Source organism: Ornithodoros turicata, chromosome 4, assembly GCF_037126465.1.
Source record: "Ornithodoros turicata isolate Travis chromosome 4, ASM3712646v1, whole genome shotgun sequence".
In the NCBI taxonomy this organism is placed as follows: Eukaryota; Metazoa; Arthropoda; class Arachnida; order Ixodida; family Argasidae; genus Ornithodoros; species Ornithodoros turicata.
Window position 1 is genome coordinate 72,069,295 of NC_088204.1, and position 20,644 is coordinate 72,089,938.

At 46.2% G+C, this 20,644-nt stretch overlaps 2 protein-coding genes across 3 annotated transcripts in view; one reads left to right on the plus strand and one right to left on the minus strand.

Moving 5' to 3' along the window:
* Nucleotides 1–13,734, minus strand: LOC135391844 (4-hydroxyphenylpyruvate dioxygenase-like). Its single transcript, XM_064622353.1, has 13 exons — nucleotides 13,611–13,734; nucleotides 13,007–13,033; nucleotides 8,421–8,483; nucleotides 8,142–8,289; nucleotides 7,087–7,169; nucleotides 6,840–6,929; nucleotides 6,663–6,766; nucleotides 6,243–6,320; nucleotides 2,418–2,580; nucleotides 1,785–1,856; nucleotides 1,579–1,695; nucleotides 1,335–1,457; nucleotides 1–172 (listed from the first exon to the last, which is right to left on the minus strand). Exons 1-13 carry the CDS (start codon nucleotides 13,611–13,613, stop codon nucleotides 95–97), a joined length of 1,149 nt encoding a protein of 382 aa, XP_064478423.1. The 5' UTR covers nucleotides 13,614–13,734; the 3' UTR covers nucleotides 1–94.
* A 1,409-nt stretch (nucleotides 13,735–15,143) lies between these two features.
* Nucleotides 15,144–20,644, plus strand: part of LOC135391846 (tyrosine--tRNA ligase, mitochondrial-like) — a 38,707-nt gene continuing 33,206 nt past the window's right edge. For both annotated transcript variants that reach the window (XM_064622356.1, XM_064622355.1), the window contains exons 1-13: nucleotides 15,144–15,306; nucleotides 15,416–15,526; nucleotides 15,600–15,744; nucleotides 15,952–16,127; nucleotides 16,276–16,377; nucleotides 16,466–16,580; nucleotides 16,645–16,723; nucleotides 16,860–16,969; nucleotides 17,297–17,395; nucleotides 17,514–17,580; nucleotides 19,217–19,408; nucleotides 20,066–20,191; nucleotides 20,283–20,324. In XM_064622356.1, coding sequence (XP_064478426.1) covers nucleotides 15,257–15,306; nucleotides 15,416–15,526; nucleotides 15,600–15,744; nucleotides 15,952–16,127; nucleotides 16,276–16,377; nucleotides 16,466–16,580; nucleotides 16,645–16,723; nucleotides 16,860–16,969; nucleotides 17,297–17,395; nucleotides 17,514–17,580; nucleotides 19,217–19,408; nucleotides 20,066–20,191; nucleotides 20,283–20,320 — 1,410 coding nt within the window. In that variant the 5' untranslated portion in view covers nucleotides 15,144–15,256 and the 3' untranslated portion in view covers nucleotides 20,321–20,324. The remainder of the gene's footprint in view (nucleotides 15,307–15,415; nucleotides 15,527–15,599; nucleotides 15,745–15,951; nucleotides 16,128–16,275; nucleotides 16,378–16,465; nucleotides 16,581–16,644; nucleotides 16,724–16,859; nucleotides 16,970–17,296; nucleotides 17,396–17,513; nucleotides 17,581–19,216; nucleotides 19,409–20,065; nucleotides 20,192–20,282; nucleotides 20,325–20,644) is intronic.

Below are 20,644 nucleotides of genomic sequence, written 5' to 3' on the forward strand. Positions count from 1 at the left end.
TAGCTGCTGCAGTATTTATTTGCACATCAGGTTGTGACGTAGTGTGGTTGAGTATTATATGTTGGTCGAGCACGTAGACGGGAATTCTTCGATTTTAGTAGAGGTTGCCCCTCGCTTCCTGTTCCATTTCGATGGCTTCAAAGAGAGCCTTGAAGTTGCCAGCACCGAAGCCCTGAAAGGAATAATCGTCAACGTCAGCAACACGATCTCTACTCAAGTTATGCCCTATTTTCTTGGTGCATATACTCTCCAACTCTCGGTATTCCTCCGTCCGCAACTACTATAGTAGAACAAGTCAACTAAACCCACAAATATAATGGTGTCTGTGATTGACTGTGGCGGGCGGCCGTCGCCTCCGAGTCACAGTGCTTCAAAACGTTGCTGGGTTCACGTTACAGAAACGCACCTCGGGGACGACGTACTTGGAGCACATTTGCGTGTCTGTAAAGCGAACCCGTAGAATACACGCGTTAAAGTGCCACTACGAACCAAGTATCGTGTCTTCAGAATCCTACCAAAGTTATGTTACTGAAATCTTCTTATCTCACTTTACATTCGTGCAAAATATTTTGGCTCTACGTGACGCCAAAGCTATAGAGAAAATTAATTTTTATTTTTTAGATCTGTGACGTCATGTTAGGGTCCGACGGAGCGCTGGGCTCTCATATGGCAACGTTGTTGCCCTTCGCGTCTGCCGGGGGACTCACTTTTTGCACTCCGTTAGCGGAGCCCCACGTGACATATCCTCCGTCGGCTCCGACCTTCGAGAAAACACAAGGAGGGAGAAGACACCTCTCCCATTTTCCCCTCTTTCGATCAGCGTCACGTGACCCTCTCCGGACGCCGGCGTCGTTGCTAGGAGACGAGTGCCCTCTCCAGAACATGACATCATTGCAATTTGTGGGCTTATGATTACGTCACCCGCTCCTCGCGTCATCGAAACTTGTGGAGGCTCAGCAGATCTTCAGAAATTGACAGAAATGCACAGCGTTCGTAAACGTGATTGAAATTTCGAGTATAGAATCCTTGAGACACCTTCTTTTCATGGACTAAATAAAATAAACGTTCTCTTCCGAGTCCGGAATGGCACTTTAAGAACACATGCGAGTCGGTTTCCCCGTATGCCTGGCGTCGGCCATCTTCTCGTGTGCTCCACTCTCAATGAGCGGACTACATGCATTCTCCACTAGCGGAGATGTACCTCTGTGACTGTAGTTCTTATGCTGTCTCGGAGTACGCATCACTTGTCTAGTGACTTCGGCATTCGCATACAAAGTTTGCCATAACGTTACTTTTGAAGAGCTCTCGGAACAATGGAACGTTCTAATATTCACCTGGTGGTTATGTCTCTGAATCACTTCGAGGAACAAAGTTGGACGATCTTGCATGTTCTTGGTGAAGATCTGCAGCAGGTAACCGTCGTCATCGTAGTCGATGAGGATCTTCAGTTTCTGGAGCTGTTAGTGCAAAAAATGGAAAACATGCAAATCAAAACGATAGACTTTTCTTCTTCTTAATTCCACAATGGCAGAATATTCTCCCGATATTTGCGCTGCATTTGTGTAAGCAGGGACGTACCGTGTTGAGGTCCTCCGTGACTGTAATTTTTGCTGTCTTCAGCCTTTCTCGCAGCTGAGTATAGTAGGTGTCTGGAGTGTCCAGGAATTCCATGCCTCTTTCCCTCAATGCGGTTATCTGGAAACGGGCCAGTTTTTTTTTTTTTTTTTTCACGTCTATGCCCTCCGCTATTATCACCATATAAGCAGAGACGCGGTTTTACTCACAGAGGCGATGATGTCGCTGGAATTGAGAGCAATGTGTTGTACTCCTGGACCACCGTAGTAGTCCACGTATTCCTGGCACAAAGATAATATTGGTTAGGCAAGTGGACCTGACAAAAATGAGCCAATAACTGATGCGGATACATTCTCCTGATAATCCCTAAAATGCGCGCACACGCACCCAGCGGCACGAAACACAGCGTGGACATCGGTTATAGCGATGCCGCGGCCCATACCGGATACAGCCAATTTATCTGCGATAACCACCAGAACTGTATTCGATTCAAAGTGTTTCCCTTCCTCATGTTGTTACACTTGATATTCACCAGAATGGCATCCCTGGTTCACTGCTCCACGGTGTTTAACGCGTCATCATTATCATCATCGTCATCCACACTCACAAATAACTTCCGGTAGTTGCGAAGTAAAACCCGAGAGAAGGAGTACAGAGGCGATAATGTAGGTACTTCCGGTACGGCTTGACAACAGTTAGAACATTTTCATATTTCCCGAACACCCCCCCCCCCCCCTTTAACGTAGACTTCTTCTTCTTCTTTCTTTTTTTTTTTGCTTTTCTTCCACTACTTCTTCTTTTTTCATTCTAACATCGAAGGAGCGTTATTAGAGTGCACGTACTTGGATCTGTGACTTTCTCTTTCCGCTTGCAGGCTCATTGATGGGCATCTTGATGGTTTCTTCGTAATTGGTCACGACGATGGATCTGAGCGCAGAATACTGCGTGTGGATCTGCTTGTCGTCCACAGACCAGAAACGGTGGAACATGAGGCTCTTTTCGTACCTGTTGGAAGCGTCGGAAAAAAACTGCGGTTTGCAACCTTCCACATTATTAGCCCTCGCATGCCTACACATCGATGAATCATGTCGATGAATCATGTGCAACAGCTTCTGCTTTAGAGTAAAGAGCTAAGGTATAGGGTAAAGAGGTAGGGTATGCGTTTGCTTATTCAACCCGAGTAGCCAGGGAGTTGGGTAACGACGTCAGAACCTTTATGATCACGTGACTCCAGAGTAGTCACCTTTGACCGTAATTTTTGAACGGCTAGAGTTACTCTACGCTCAAAATGGCGGACTGGCCTGACGGGCGAAACGATGTGGAAGTGGTGATAGACTGTCTGTTTAACAACTTACCGCACATGCGCGCACTCTAGCAGATTTTGAAAATGTTCGACAGTTTTTAACCAGTCCTACATTTCCAAATTGAACACCACTGAAATTGTCTGTCAACAGGACGGTTGGCAACAGACGACGCATCGTCGTCTGCTATCTTGTGTGTGACGTCAGGACGACGGCTACCCTTCTTCAGAGTAGAGTAGAGAAGAGTTGTCACTCCCCGGCTACTCTGGCTAATTTTCGCCTCAGAGTTATGACGTCATTTCCGCTACCCTGGCTATTTTTCGCCGGCTGAGGGTAACTCGGAGTTGCCAGAGTTGAATAAGAAAACGCACCCAGAGTAATTGGTAGAAGACGTGCCTTCTGAACCGCTATAATGTGTCGGTTCTCGACAACATGTAACGCAACCCCCTGCGGACGGATCCCCCACAGGTGCCCTATATATGGGGCTGCAAACATCTCCGAACTCGCCAATGTACACCCTAAACAATGAGCAACTTTAGTCCTTTGGAGAACTATATAGATGCATTGCCACAACCATTAGTTCTTTTAGGGACTAAATGCACGGAAGTTCATGCAAGTTTTAAAGACTATTTGTAGTGCTAAGTGTTGACTTCAAGGTCAACTAGGGGAGTAATTGCAATCTAGGGGACTAACAACTTATATTTTGTGATGATGATTGGGAGGTTTCATCGCCAGGGGCAATACTCTGCCTCATTGCCGGTGATAATGTGGATCGAATGGACGAAAAACTGTGACTACAGCCTGACTTACTCCTTTCTTTTCCTTAGAGTGTATAGGGCTGGCTTCCATGTTTAGGGGGTCGTCATCACAATTTAATGGACCAGCAACATAACCGTGTGGTTATGCCCCTGATGATGGTGCCCCTGACGACGCTAAAGAAGGGGAGGATGGAATCCAGCCGCCAGCTCAGGTGTGTGAGGTCTTTCATGAGTTTTCCGATAAGAGCTTCCAATCAGACCTCGGTACAGTTCGCACTGAATGAGGCCCATGCCGCGTATTAACCCCAGCGTGTCTCTCACTCCCTTCCTGCCGCCCTCTTTCCATGTGTCTACGGCTGCAAACCGCTCGTAGCCACAGTTGCATCGCCGGTGCTAACACGGAACTTGTTTCAAAAATATCACTTTCACGGGCGTCAGGTGCCTGCACTCTTAAAAATGAACTTCACCGCAAAGCACGCTCCTAGCCAACCATAACCTCTAACGATACCGTTATCTGCCGTGATTTGGTGAAAGCGGGAGGCGTACGCCTTTTTTGTGACAATTATGAACAGCATAAGTGTCACAGAAAAGGCGTACGCCTCCCGTTTTCAACAAATCAGGGCAGATAACGATATCATTCGAGATTATGGTTGGCTAGGAGCGTGCTATGCGGTGAAGTTCATTTTTAAGAGTGCGGGGAAGGAGGGGAGGAAGAGGGTAGTTCCACAGCCCCTTCGGCACAAAGGATTGTCGTCGGTTCGCCGACAGGAGCCTGGCACGGTTCATCATATGCTGCAGCATTGAAGTTGACTAATCACGTTGGCAACATATGCCCGTGAAATTTGGGAAGAGACAAATGGGCACAACACAGGCACGAACAGCACTATAGTCATTGACAACATAAGTCATACACTTGACCCCGCCCCCACACAAGAATCGCTCCGCGCGCGTTAATTTAGTGCGGCGCGGGGGGAGAGAGAGAACCCGCACTACATCACGAAGCGGGCGTCGTGCAAAGGCTGGTAGCCAATCGCAGGATCCTTCCACGGATGAGTGGGCGGTCCCAATTGTAGGAGTTAAGTTGTCACTGACTATATGCAAGACTTAGTTGGAAAGATAGACTAATGTAGAGAACGAAAGGAAAGTTAGGTAGCAAGCGAGCTGGTGGTGACGATCCATGACTTGAAAACCCGAGACGAGGTAGGGACGAAAACAGACATACACAAACACGGTCTAATGTAGAGCCCTGCACGGGCCGACTTTTCGGGGCCCGACCCGACCCGGGCGCATCGAAAAATGGCCCGGCCCGACCCGGGCCCGGACCTTCATATTTTTATGCGGCCCGGCCCGGCCCGGTGACCCAGTGACTAGAGCCCGGCCCGGCCCGGCGTCTAAGCAAATAGAGCCCGGCCCGGCCCGGTGACCCGGCGAGTAGATCCCGGCCTAGTATTTCCAGCCGCGACGTACGCGTTTCTGGCGATTATCAAACAAATTTATAAGTAAATTTATAAGGAGAGAAGACAAACATACAAGTGATGGCGGTTTAACACCGTAACCGCACGAGACCAAATTAAATCCAGAACGCACGCGTGCATGGGCGTTATCGTTACACTGTCAAGATTTTGCGGAGGTAGAGCATGCTGTCGACAAACTGCTTCTCCCAGTCCCTACCCCTCTCACCAAGCGTTGCCAAAGTGATTGTGAAATATGTGAGGAGCAATGTAAAGTGGCTTGGAGAATGTTCTAGAGGGTCGAATCATATGCATAATGCAGTATCCTTTGCTTGTCTTTGCAAAATATCCACAGGAATGACGCAAGCGCATGGTTATATGAACTAATGCATGTCCATTGTGTGGAATTAGCTGCGTGGCCCGGCCGGGCCTGACTCTTGGGAACATATTTCTCGGCCCGGGCCCGGCCCGGCCCGCGGTGCTGGCGTATTTGTCGGCCCGGGCTCGGCCCGGCCCGGAGCACACAGCCAATAACAAGCCCGGCCCGGCCCGGGTCGGGGGCCCGGGCCCGTGCAGGGCTCTAATGCCTAGTTCACACTGTTGCATTTTCGTGCGGCAAACGGAGAACCACACACGCACTGCAAGAGTTTGACTCGACTGAACTCCATGCGGTACGTGATACACCTGCACTCTTAAAAATGAACTTCACCGCATAGCACGCTCCTAGCCAACCATTATCTCGAATGATATCGTTATCTGCCCTGATTTGTTCAAATCACGGGGCGTACGCCTTTTCTGTGACAATTATGAACAACATAAGTGTCACAGAAATGGCGTACGCCACCCGTTTTCAACAAATCAGGGCAGATAACGATATCATTCGAGATAATGGTTGGCTAGGAGCGTGCTATGAGGTGAAGTTCATTGTTAAGAGTGTGGCTACGCAGGTGACCAATAAGCGAAGGCGCCCGTTCACGGCAGACTGGAGAGTGGAGTGGAGGCGTGATTGGTCAAACACAACCACTCTCCTAATCAGGAACGTATGCGTCTGAACAGCGCGTAGTATGGCAACCGCATATCCCAAATCGATCCGTACCGTGTAGCCGCAACGGAGAGAAGTCGCAGTATGAACTAGGCATAAGACTAAGTTCACTAACCAGTTGGCTGCAGGAACCATCTCTAGATCCGGCTGGTTGAGGACGCAGTGGTCGACGAAGTTAAGGCCGGTGTTGGGCCTAGAAAATAACGAGAACGCAAAATACGTTATGTTTCGGAGAGCTCTGGAGACAGTCTCATGATATGGGGAAAAAATCGGAATTGGCACTCGCGACCTGCCAATCGTTTTCGTCTACGTGCAGTTGTACCGAGAGTACACGATTAACATGTTCGCTACGTGCATTTCCGAAACGTATTCCGTGAACCGGATACGGATATGAGCTTCACATAAGACAACAGATACGGAGTAGCGATACGGACAGCAATAAAAGGTGCCAGAACCGTTTCGTTCACTCTTTTTCGCAGCGGAAACGATATTTTTTCTAAATGACAAACTTAAAACCTAATTTCAAACTGCTCACAGCTTCTCGTAGCTCCTGTCCTTGGAAGGATGTTTCTTGAAGCCCGGCAAGAAAAGGCCGTTGTAGTCGCCGCGTTCGACGAACGTGTGCGTCGTGTCGCCGCACTGCATGTCGGGAAGTAAAGTCAGAGTGAATTATTCGCGTTGTTTTTTGGCTTAACTTAGGATATAAACGTACCGTCTGCACTGTGGCGAATCGGACGGTACCACAAGCGTCAGTCTCTTCCCAGATGTCCCGGACGATGGTGGCGCCCCTCTCTTTTGCACGCTGAAGCAGATAAGGCGAATGTTCTATAATCATATTCTATATGTCTGCTTCTCTATGACTACCTCTAACCAACTCGCAACTACTTGCTAAGTAGGTTTCGAGAGAAATAAAAAAATGTGTTCGTGTATGGATCTAAAAGGGATCAGCGATTACTTACCTTGACGATAGAGTCGAGATCTTCGACGCTGAATGCAATGTCTTTGACGCCGTCTCCGTGCTTCACCAGGTGAGGGCCCATCACTGCGTACACAACACAGCTGCGTTGACAACTTACTCGTTTTCGTTATTATATCGTAATTTTAAGAAATGACGGAATAGCGTGGAGGTTACAGTGGCACAACTCTGGTTCAATACACACAAAGCAGAAATAGTTGAGAGGATGTGAAACTTTGGACATGCGGGTTTCTGGAACGTTAGAGAGCTTAAGAACAGGGTGCCCAAGCTCTTTTGGGGCTCCAAAGAAATTGGTGGTCGTCACTGCGCGTGCCCAGAACCCAAAGAATGTTTTCCGGTAGTGACGCCTCTTCAGAGTGCCGCTACGGACTAAATCTCATGTCTTCAGAATCCTAAAGAAGTTGTGTTACTGAAATCTTCTTGTCTCACTTCACATTCCTGCAAAATATGTTTGCTCTACGGGACACAAAAACTAGAGAAAATTAATTTTTATTTTTGAGAACCGTGACGTGATGTTAGGCTCCGACGGAGTGCCCGGCTCTCATCTGGCAACGTTGTTGCCCTTCGCGTCTTCCGGGGGGCTCACTTTTTGCATTCCGTTAGCGGAGCCCCAAGTGACATATCCTCCCACCGCTCCGACCTTCGAGAAAATACAAGGAGGGATGAGCCATCTCTCCCATTTTCCCCTCTTTCGATCAGCGTCACGTGACCTTCCCCGAACGCCGGCGTCGTTGCTAGGAGACGAGTGCCCTCTCCAGAACATGACATAATTGCAATTTGTGAGCCTATGATTACGTCACCCGCTCCTCCCGTCATCGAAACTTGTGGAGGCTCAGCATATCTTCAAAAATTGACAGAAATGCACAGCTTTCATAAACAGGATTGAAATTTCGCGTATAGAATCCCTGAGGCACCTTCTTTTCATGGACTAAATAAAATAAACGCTGCTTTCCGAGTCCGGGGCGTTCACAGGTGCAGTAAAGTCTCTCTGATAGCGCCATGTCTGTATATCGCTACAAGAGAAAGACTGATGTTCACCTTCGTCGTCAGGGTTAAGCGCATTGGCAAACACAAAGATGATCTTGTTCTGTCTGACGACGTGAGCTGCCACCTGGCGGGATCCCGTCTCGAGCCCCTTGTAGCAGAGATACTCGAAGCCCATTTTCGAACAGTAGAACGAGGCCACCTAGAAAACACATACCCAACAAAATGAACATTGGACCAACAGCAATTTGGGTTTAGACGCACCACGCTGTCACTTTACGTTCCAGCTCAGAAGGAAAACTATTCAAAGCTAATGATCACGGAATCGGTTACCTGTTTGGCGTTGCCAACCCAGAAGGTGAGATGGTCGAATGCCAGGAATCGTCCTCCATCGGGCTTCATAAATGAAAAGAATTCAATATCGCGTGAGGTAGGTATAATGGCCAAGTAACAACGTGATACAAGCAGTATTCACCAGGCAATTCGAGATTCGTTAAACATTTGTGTTTCTTCATCATGCATGCCTTTATTCGACCTTTCTCTCTCTCTCTCTCTTTCTTTCTTCATCGTAAACATATACCCCCTTTATTCGAAAGGCACTACTATGTTTTTTTTTTTAACTCCTTAGCTCGGTGTTTTGTTCTGTCTGTTACCACGGGTCACTCTTACAAGGCCCCCGCATTGTAAGCAAATGACGTAGACAAATACGTAGACTGACTGTAGACAGCGATTGTAGAAATTATGTGGTGGGAGGTGCATGTATAAGTGCCTGTCACCAAACCTTAGCGCGTCTTGACGTCTAATAAATTATCCGGCAACAACAACAACACACGTCTGTCAGGAGCCATTTGACTATAAACAACTCCTGCGAGCACAGCCCTTCGAAACCGACGTATTTCTGGACTTCTTTATTCGAGCCATGTGTATCTTGTCGTGAGATGCTCTGGTGAGATGCGGCTAGGGTTGCCACCTTTCGGAGTGAAAAATACCGGCTGAGGGAGAGGAGGTGGAATAGAGGGAAAGGAGGAAAGGCTCGCGGGAAAGGGAAAGTGGGTGAGGAACGTTCTAGCTGGCTCGACACAACCACCAACAGCTTTGCACAACCACTGCTCTTGTCCTCTCCGAACAAAAGACGTAATGAATAACAATGGTAATAATAATAACAATGAATAATCATAATAATGAATAACTAAGAAAACGACTGGAGACTGCGGAGTTAGGTCTGTGCTCCAGATTTATTCAAGCTGTAGTGGAATGTTGAAGGAAAAACCCCGTAAAAGCTCTTATGAAAGGTATTGAGCCACAAATACCGGCAAAAGGCTGCCGGTATCACCTTCTTACCGGCAAACGGCAGAGCGCGCAAATAACCGGGCGTGCCGGTATAATACCGGCCTGGTGGCAACCCTACACTCTTAAAAATGAACTTCACCACATAGCACGCTCCTAGCCAACCACCATCCCGAATGACAACGTTCTCGCCCCTGATTTGCTGAAAACGGGTGGAGGAGCCTATTTTGTGCAGTGCATAATGGCACAAAATAGGCTCCTCCTCCCGTTTTCAACAAATCAGGTGCGAGAACGTTGTCATTCGGGATGGTGGTTGGCTAGGAGCGTGCTATGTGGTGAAGTTCATTTTTAAGAGTGTAGGGTTGCCACCAGGCCGGTATTATACCGGCACGCCCGGTTATTTGCGCGCTCTGCCGTGCTACATCACTTTGAAGTCCTCAACTCCCCTTTCTCCCACCTTCGTTTCCTTTTTTTTTTTTGCTATAGTCGTGACGATGCCCACTTGAGTGCGGCCAACAACGGCAAGCTACCTCGACCCCCCCCCCCCCCCCTCATTGAGTGTAGATGCGGCAGTAGGGCGGACCCAACGGGAAGAAATGAACAGGAGGATCTCCTCGCGATGTCGTCACACTTTCGTGGCGCATAAAGCCTCTCCGTGCGGAAATTTCACACCGTGTGGCTTCCAGTAATTTCTATGGCCGATATTATACCGCTGAAGTCGGCGAGAAGTTAAGCGAGGGTTACGTAAATCAGGGGAGGCACTACACGTGGCAACAAAAATCTAGTAATTGATACTACTTGGAAAGCCCTAGTGCAGAAAAATAGCTATACGCTGGGCCAGATAGTTAGAAGCTATATGGGGAATGACGCACAAAATACCACAAGACACCACAGCCTCGAAAAAAAAAGTAAAAGAAAAAAGACATACGCGGGATGATGTATTCATCGTATAACGCAGGCGTCAAGTTACTCGGGACATCTCGAAGGTTGTCCTGTTTTTATGCGAGCTCTTTCTCCGCTTCTGTTTACCAGAACATCCAGGAGGGCAATGCTAAATTGTGCCTATACACTCTTAAAAAAAGGGGGGAGTCTACAATAACTCATTTTTGGGAGTACACCCTTGCCACATATATCACTCAGTAGGGAGTTAAAGGGTCCTTTAAAAGGGACTCCTTTTTGGGAGAAATTGTACCCTCCAAAAGAGAGAGATATATGTATGTGTCAAGGGAAAGGAGTCAAAGTACACCCTTTTTTTTATGAGTGTAGCACGTGAAGACACAATTTCATATGGTACATCAACCTCCACACCATAGCGGAGGGTTTTCATCTGTGGGAGAGGGCTGCCCCCTCCCCCTTTATGCGCAGAAGTCGGTCAGTGTGTAAGGAATTGCGGTTGTGACGTTGTGAGGAGAGTTTTCCTTCCGCTGGATCTTCATGTTCACTCGCACGAAACACGCCATTCTTGGGACATCCATCGGAGCATTCATACTGAGTGTCAGCTGGGAATAGCCTCATACACTCTTAAAAGTGAACTTCACCGCATAGCACGCAACTAGCCAACCATCATTTCGAATGATATCGTTATCTGCTCTGATTTGCTGAAAACGGGAGGCGTACGCCTTTTCTGTGACAATTATGAACAGCATAAGTGTCACAGAAAAAGGCGTACGCCTCCAGTTTCCAACAAATCAGGGCAGATAACGATATCATTCGAGGTGATGGTTGGCTAGTTGCGTGCTATGCGGTGAAGTTCATTTTTAAGAGTGTAGGCTACTCGACCGGGCCGTGGCCGCCCCTGCGAAAGTTCCGTGCGCAGTTTAAACAACTTCCTGGTTCAGCGCTGCTGTCATCCCTGTCTCATCTGCCTTGGTTGCCACGCATAATAGACCTCTCCCTGTTTGTAAACAAATGACGTCATAGTGTTCGACAGCGCCACCAATTTCGTAGAGTTGAACTACGCTCGAAGCTAGGGGGCGAACAAGGTCGCGCCCGAAAGTCACGGTCTTGAGGGGATTACGATAGTCCCCGAGAGGGACGCGGCCTTCGGTCCTACACTCTTAAAAATGAACTTCACCGCATAGCACGCTCCTAGCCAACCATCATCTCGATTGATATCGTTGTCTACCTTGATTTGTTGATAACGGCAGGCGTACGCCTTTTTTGTGACACTTATGCAGTTCATAATTGTCACAAAAAGGTGTACACCTCCCGATTTCAACAAATGAGGGCAGACAACGACATTATTCTAGATGATGGTTTGCCAGGAGCGTGCTATGCGGTGAAGTTCACTGCTAAGAGTACACTTTTCTTTCAATAGGAGGCAGCGAACAAGTGCCCATTCGTGGAACCCAGCCCTCCCTTTCCGATTTGTTTCGGTTTCAGTGTGTCTACCAACGTCACGATGACGTTTCTCGGGTAGAGGTGTATTGTTTGCACGACAGGCCAGAAAACGAATTTCCTTTACGTAGCGCCCATAAAAAAAGAACTCTTTGTCATTATTCTTGTCGCATGAGGATAGGAGGTGGTGGTTGAATCTGCTTGCGACGAACCAGTTGTCCACTTCATTATTAATGGAAAGACTGTTTGCTTGGCTCTTGCTTCAGTTCTGTAGCAGTACTACAACGTAAGATTTCTGTTTCTCTGTCGCATTGCCAAAAGACTAACGTGGTAATTTGTTTTCAAAAGGGGGGAGACATGAACTTAGATCAGGTTTGGCGTTGGTCACCCGACTTGTCTTCAAGGTCGCATTCCGTCCGTGCCTATCTCTCCACAGAGGAACTACTGGGACGCCTCGCTCAGATCTTTCAAACGATAACTGCAAATTTTACTGCAGCTTCGGTAGAAAAACAGTCCTTCACGTTGGACCCCCCCTGATTGCTCTCGGTAATGCCCCCGGCCACAAAACTTTGCGTAATGCGGTCAATAACTTCTTCCCCGCTATGGCTACCGTTTAGGGGCACGTCTAAGGGGAGAGAATTAGGATTATCTGTGACGTAATGCTCAGCCCAGTTCGAAGAACTGTCACTGCAAGTATTTGGCACTGATAATGGACCAGGGAGCACACTGGTGTTTTTTTTAGATCTCAGGTGCAAAGACCGGCAGGCAACGCGCCGTATCAGTATTCAACGTTGACTACTTCCGTATTAATAAATGGCCATTTAATCAATGTGAAACGGGCATTGTATTTAACTTACGGTTCTGTTAATATCTGCCTACCAAACATGTTTTCCATTCAGCAAAGACGTCATATATGCTTTCAAGGACTGTGTGCATACATATATCAGTCACTGCCAAATACTCGGCTTATCGCAAAGCGTATGGTACGAGCCGTTGCTTTCGGTAAACGTTCAAGACCCACTAAGTGTTTATGACGCATATATGTGGATCATATTGGAGATAAGGAGACCGCGCCATACCCCTTGTAGATAATGTCACAGACGCATCTTGGAGTTGCGTAATGTTTCAACAACGGTAGTCTGGAATGAGTGAAAATTCCATGGGGACATATTTGACAAGACGGGCGACTAAATTGTTTCAGTACGAAGCTTTTTTTTTTTTTTTTTTTTGTCAGTACCATAAACACGAAAGTAACGCGTACGTGGTAGTTGTTGAGATAAGGATTGCAATCTTACCTTGGCTCCCTTGTCGGTGTAGGTAGTCTGTAAATATTGACACAAAGATTTTGTTAGAGGTGCAGGAGACACAACATCTAGACACGAGAATTGATCTGTACAACGACATTATTTATTTCGTGACATGTCATAAGATCGCCGAATACCTTTCTATCAGTATATAATGTTACCAAATGAATCACATAATGCACGCAGGCATTTTAACGGGCTCAAGACGCTAGTGAGGGCACTCGAATCACCGCAACAAGTCTTGGTTATCGTCCTGACGACTATGAGTTATTTTATTTTAAAGTGTCGTTAGACCGGCAGATCATCGTCATAATTGTTGACAAACTTAAGAAGAAGAAAAAAACAAAAAACAATTACACCACATTAAAAGAAAACCATTGCAAAATATCGCATGTCGCATGTTGCGCGACAATAATAATAGAGACCGATATTCTCATCACCGTCGTCTGTTTGGTCACATGTGTCGTCTGCTAGTAAACTGGGGCAATAACCGGAACATTTCGTTCATATAAATGATAGCAACAAGCATCAACACCCTAATTGGAGCAACGAAACTATGTTTCCAGAAAGATCCACCATTCATGAGGGGCCTTACCATGATGTCAGTAGAACTAGTTCGCAGACGACAGTCTCGCGGCCGTGATCTCCTTAGGATTTCTAAGACGGGTCTTGCCCGATAAACGCCTTCAAGACTGCGGAAAGGGCAGCCGCGAAATCGGCAGCAAGACCAGTTTCGATTGGTAAGCGGGGAACGTCACGTCATCAGTAGGCCTTGAAGAAGTGGAGATAGCCTTTGGCCATTGGGTGAGTGAAAACGTCTGGCGTGTCCGTCGTGCTATCGGACGTGGGGAAAGTTTTCCTGACCAAGACACGTTGCGTGCGTTGTTAAGTAATGAGTTAAATGAGGCTCGATAACCGACTTGAAGGGACGACCGTGACGTAATCAATGCGCTGAGGTGACTTTCTGATTATGATGCTTATCTTACGGCGTCATGTGCGCATAGTTGGTTCAACAATTTAATTCCACACACGCAATATACATTGGTTCAACAGCAATTACATAAAACTCACTTGAGGTATATTACTCAGTACTGTCACCTCTTGAACAGGGATTTCCCTACCCCCCCCCCAGGGGGTGTACACCCTCCCTGCATTTTTCCAACACCCCCCCCCCCCCCCTGAAATTTCTCAGGTGACCCCAACCACCTGGTCACCAACACGTTCTGATAGTGAGTCCGGCGCAGCGAATTACATCCTGTACTGTCAAACTTGAGCTGTAGGACCACAGACATGCAGATGATCGTACCATGCATTTGTCCAAAATAATTTGGAAGTGACTGTTCAATGCGTGCGGGCACGCAAACTCAATGTGGATCATCAAGAACCATTTGCGCCCAACTCAATCGAGCAAGGTATTCTGCTTTTTCTGTCTAAGGTTTTCCCGTTTGATGTTAGGTGTTCATTGAGCTTCGTGAGACAAGGCGCTAGTCTTTTTTCTTTGTCGGTCGTATGATTATGCATCTTAATTTTGAAATGCCGTTCATAAGGAATTTGTATTCGAATGCACTGTGTTCTAACGTAATAACATGTACAAATAAAACGGGAAAGCTGTCCAGATATGTCAGCGTTGTGCCACGATTGTTTTCGTGTCTATTAGTCCCCCCCCCCCCTTGAAAGCTCGGCACCCCCCAGCAGTGAATTTCTGGGGAAATCACTGCTCTTGAATAATACGAGTACTCCCATTCTATATTAAAACAATGTGCCAGGCCTGACCTTCAAGCACTATCAAAGATTTTATTGCTCATGATCGATTCCTGCATCGTCATCACTGTTTAGGAAATGTGAATATTTTGTCTCAAAACGTTGTGTGGGACAAGATTCCTTATCGCTGTCATTCAATCAGATATATCAGCAACGTGATGTCACCCATTCCAAAGGAATCACGCAATTGGCTTATCCTGTTTTCGGAAACGTTATCGTGAAACTTATATATTTTCCTAAAACTTTAATGACTCATGATATTTTAAATCGTGCACGCGTACCGTACCACAAAACAGCATACACGCGTAATGAACCGAAACTGGCGATCTTCTACCGCCAGACAGCGATAGCAGACGATAGCGCACTGCAGCAGATTCATCCTATCGTCTGGCAACTTATGAAAACAAAACCGGCGTGCGTTTGAGCTTGCATGTGTTCCTCCGATTTCAAAGGACTGCGTAGAGATTTTCGGATTTGTTGATGATGTTTCGACTCAAATTTACCTGCACTTTAATTCGGGGATTTCCGAGGTATCTGCTACAAGTCAATTCAAGCTGCACATTTCTGTCGCTATCTCCGTAGTATCACGGTGAAACGGCACATTTCAAGTGTTATTAGTGTTCAAACTTCTCTTTCTAGGTTACTGCGCCTTCGTGACACCGGAAAGATAAGAGTGCAGTGTTACAGTAAGGATGCTTTCAAACAGTTATTGCAGCGCGGGGTCATACAAGAAGTAATGCCGCCGGACAAGTTAGTCCAACTCTATTACTTTCACACTGTAGTAGTTGTTCAGTTCGCAACATTAACGGTTGTGTCTTTACAGCGAAGAAGTGCTAAATCTCTTCGCATCAAAGCAATGTATTTACTGTGGGTTCGACCCCACAGCGGACTCCCTTCATGTTGGAAACCTGTTGGCAATCGTTCTCATGTTACACATGCAGCGCATGGGGCATGAGGTTGTCGCTGTGGTAAGTCACAACACCGGTAGCGCCATAGCATCCAGTCTCCGTTGATACCTTATCAGCGTTTCTTGACATGCTCTGTAGCCAATGCTAATACAAGGCATGTAAATAAAGAATATTATTGTGATTTTTCACATAAAGTAATATGTTCAGCAAAAGAAGTGAACCCAGTACAAAACAGCATCCCTTTTAATGCGTCTGTTTTTTGTTCAGATCGGTGACTGTACAGCACAGATCGGAGATCCGAGTGGCCGCCTCACGGAACGAGACCAAATGGAGCAGAAAATAATTGAGAAAAACGTAGCCGGCTTACGAGACAACTTAGAAGCCGTGTTCAAGCATCACGAGCAACATTTTTGGAAGAGGGAGCATCAGCTAATACCTTTACGGTTTGTCTTCTGATACGACTAACATTTCATGTATTGTGCTCCCCTACACTAACTCTATTTAGTTGGAACTCAGCAGCGATTGATTGATTCCTTCTTTCGGTGTCTTTTGTAGCTAGTTCTCATTGTTTTGTGAAATCTTTCTTTCCAGGATAGTTAAGAACTCTGAATGGTACAACGGCCAGTCTGTGGTTCCTTTCATAGGAGCGGTGGGCCGGCATTTCCGTCTCGGAAAGATGATGACACGGACAAGGTGGCACTCGATTTCCTTTATCTGCTTTCTACGTTGGAAGCAGACGTCATTCTTTATTGTCGCCTGCTTGTCTTTCCTCTCGTTGCAGTGTACAACAGAGACTAAATAGCGGAGAGGGCATCAGCTTTGCAGAGTTTTCTTATCAGATGTTTCAGTCTTTTGACTGGCTCTACCTGTATGATAAGTACAACTGCCGCTTTCAAGTAGGTTTCATACCTTGTGTCTGCATCAGATAAAGCATGACGTCATGCTTTCCCTTTCATGCAGATAGGGGGTGGAGATCAACTTGGAAACATCGACTCTGGTCACGACTTTGTGAAACGCACGAGGACAAAAGATGTATATGGTACGATGTACTGCGTATTTTGTCCCTTGTAACTGTGCGCTGGCTGATGCCATTACATGCTAAACTCCCCAAAATACGTAGCAAAATTATACGTCATGCTTTTATGTTTCGTTGACGAACTCACGTTTGTACGCAGGAATTCTTACTCCATTGGTAACAGCTGAGACGGGCGATAAGTACGGAAAATCTGCTGGAAATGCTGTGTGGCTGAACGCTGAAAAGACTACACCGTACGATTTTTACCAGGTATCTAGACCGCACTTCACAGTGCATGAAACGTCAAGTCTGTCGGGTGGCTACTAAGTATAACCTGATTAGGTACAACTTAGTTTCAACCCAAATTAACCCGTCTGTCTGAGGTAATCTGAGTTATATCTGATCTTACATAAACCATGCAGATAGATACTGCTGTTCTGTGTCAGCTTATGTGTAGCTCGTTGCTGCATTGTTGCACGATCGAAAAGCTAGAGCTAGCTGTCATCTTGATGAATGCTGTTAGTTTTGTGAACCAACTTCTGTTGCACCTAAAATCTTCTCTGCTATTAAGAAATTTCCTTAAAATTTCTCTCATAGTTCTTTTTCAGGTTGTCTGACAAGGAAGCCATCAAGTTTGTGAAACTGTTCACGTTCACCACCCAGAAGGAACTGGATGGCATCATTGAGAAACAAATGGTAGGTTGTGCTCATGCTCGGCTATTCAGAATTCTATTGAGATGTCAAAGGAACGTTACACGGAGCAGTGTCACGTAATTGCATGCCAGATGGTTCCACAAGCTTCCTTGCGTTTCAGTCTGAGCCCGAGAAGAGAGCAGCCCAGAAATTGCTGGCGCGAGACATGACTCTTCTTGTTCATGGAGGTGAGCAGCTTTTCTTGCACTGTCATGTTCACCGTGTGCCCTACGACCTGTAATACTGTCGAGCCCGTTTATTATGATATTTTATATAACGGTAACACAATATTACGATCAAATAGCTGGCTCCTGTCAGCTCACCCATTGAAGTACGTGTAAGAAAGACATCGACATAAAGATCGCCGCGAAAGCGTTTGCTTGCGTATAGTGATCAGATTTCTTCTGGTGGCCGGCAAAACCGTGTGAAAATCAAAAACCAAGATCGCACTTTTTAGTTGAAAACGCAGTTTTCAAGAGCCTTAGTCTCTGTGAGCATTAAAGTGAGAAAGCAGTGCCACTTTGGTACTTTGCTACCGTGCTACTTTGAAGGCACTAGCGAGAAATACGGGAGAAGGTTCCCTCTCCACATCGTTCTCTCACCCTGAAGTTTTTTTCTGGTTTGCTTTGTGCTACGATGGCATCTGTGGTTCTGGTACGCATTTTGACGAGGAAATGCACGTGGCTTGACCCGAAGTTGCATGCGCTCGACAGATTTTGTACTGGTGCAAAACGCATTGCAAAGTACTGTGTCTTCGGCAGACAGTTGCCTGTCGCTACCCAAAACACGTGTCGACGAATTACTTGCAGACGAGGCACGTTCTCACGGACAATGCAGTTCCGACAGCGAGAACGAGGATGACTACGGCACTGGATTACGAGCAATGGACAAAGTTGTCGATCTCGAAAGGTGCGCAGTCTCGCGTGGTATCAGTGGGTGTGTTGTCCTCGGAAAAGCTTTCGACAAAAAGCTGTGTGAATTTAGAGCTAGTTAAAATGCTCTTACGCTCGTAACAAACACACGCATGTTCAGCGACGTTCTACTTGTGCCATTCTACTTTTTTTAAAATTATTATTATTATTGCTTAGAAATGGTACGGTACAAGTACATAGAAAATTGGGCTGAGAGGGCAAGCCCTGGTCGAACAGCCCAGGAAGAAACATGGGTATATAAAAATGCTACATGAGTCTTGTGAGGATTGTTCAGAAAAAAAAAAGAATGGGGGTGGAGGTTGAGCAGCAGACGAAAAATGGAAATACGTGTTATTGTGGTAATAACAAAGTAGTCAAACTGAAAGCAAAGAGTAAGTACATATATCATTCAGCAAAAGAGAGTTAATACCTATAAAATAAGCTATTTGTAGCCAAAAAGAAAATAAACAAGGTGACACAATATGAAATGCACAAAATCTCAAGTGCAAAAAATCAAATGATAAAAGAAAGTTCATACATGTGAGAAAACAAACAAACAAACAGGAATAAAGCATTTGTAGCCGAGAAACAAACTGTCAAACAAAACACGGTTTATGTCATATGAAGAAAATGGTTCCTAACGGCGTGTTTGAACTTCCCGGGGTTTGAAGTGGAGCGTAATTGAAGTGGCAGCTCGTTCCACAGTTGACTACCGAAGGAAAAAATAGAGATACTTTGTTGATGTGATCCCGACAAGTAGTTTCACGAAAGCTCGTTTTTAATGATAACTCTGGTATAACAGTCAAATTTCGCGTTCCCAACAATATCGTTGTAAACGGGCTCGACTGCGCCGTCAGCATTTCGGGTTCTGATTTCCGTCTGATTAAGCTCCTTTCAATTACGCGTGATTTAGACAGTGGGCTCAGCCTGGCCAAAAATGCTTCCGAAGTCCTGTTTGGCTCAAAGCCCGAGGAAGCGTTGCAGACTTTAGAGGAGCAAGACCTGCGGCTCATCTTCGGAAAGGCGTCCTACGCACAGTTAGCGATGGAGCCAGGGACGACCGTGCTTGATATGGCAATGGAAGCGAAATTGTTTCCGACGAAAGGTGAGAAAATGCGAAGGTTCTTCCGACATTGTTCGACACTATATTATGTAGGCTGCTGGACAACACGAACGAGAGATGTTTATTGTGAGTGTTTGTAGAGATGTTTGTATTTTGCACACCTGTGCTGTGTGTTTATCGCGGGATGGTTACGCCCTCCATAGACATGATTTTTAGAGAGCGTGAAATTTCAATTGTTATGCATCTTGTTGCTCAATATTTTGGACATTTCCTCAGTTTTTTTTGTGTGTCCAGCCAGTGAACGCCACACTGCTGACTGTCGAGTCCAAAAAATTTGCTGGTGTCTTTAGCAGTATGTGCAGTTGATATGCATATAGGTCAGTACAGGAGGGACGCTCCTGTGAAAAAATTTCCTGTAACAACTACTTGACTGCGTGTTTGGTGACTACAAAGAGTGTACAACGTATCGGGACAAATTTTTTGACAAACGTTTCTTGAGATTTTAAATTATGTGAAATATTGTACATACACGAGGGAAACTTTCCAATTTTTGTCCGCTCAATTGTAGTTGATGCAAGAATATGCCTCCATTGTGCAACCTTTTCCCGCATTGAACGACCCAGGATGATGCGTGGCAACTCATGTATCGTGACTCAAAAGATGAGCACCGATGACCATTGCCCCGGATATCATTTTCAGAGGACGCGCTGAGGATAATTGACGCTGGTGGGCTCTACATCAACCAGAGGCGTGTCAGTGCTCCCTCGCACGTCTTAGTCCCGGGGGTCCACGTTCTGCCAAATAAGATGACACTGGCACGTGTCGGTGAGTGTCGTTGCAGGGACGCAAGAGAAGCCTGGCTCTGTACGAGTCAGGCTAAGGCAAACCCGACTTAACCGTCCGACTTCTCTTGCAGGTAAAAAGAACTACTGCCTAATTAAGTGGCTTATGTGAGATGGTAAGAACTGGATTTTATTGATTGTTTTTAGCAATCGATGCTACAAATACCAATAATAATTTGGGACTTTATGTCGGGAGAACGACTCTGACCACGAGTGACCCTATACTGATGGGCCTGCACTTCTGTGGGTGAATCTTTACAAAATGAGTGTTGTAAAATCTTAAGCGCACAGTTCACCATATTTAATGTCCGTGCGTTGACGTATTAAAGCAACTTTTACCATTCCAAGTTACTGCCTTCCTCGGGCAGATTAGCAAGTGCAGCTTTGTGGTCTGCGAGCTAAAAAACATCGAGTGATTTATCGACGACAGTGTAAC

Coding starts and splice junctions, on each gene's coding strand:
- LOC135391844 (XM_064622353.1), bottom strand. Junction 8,484..13,006: donor ACACCGACAAGGGAGCCAAG/GTAAGATTGCAA, acceptor TCATTTATGAAG/CCCGATGGAGGACGATTCCT. Junction 1,458..1,578: donor TCACGGAGGACCTCAACACG/GTACGTCCCTGC, acceptor TTGCACTAACAG/CTCCAGAAACTGAAGATCCT.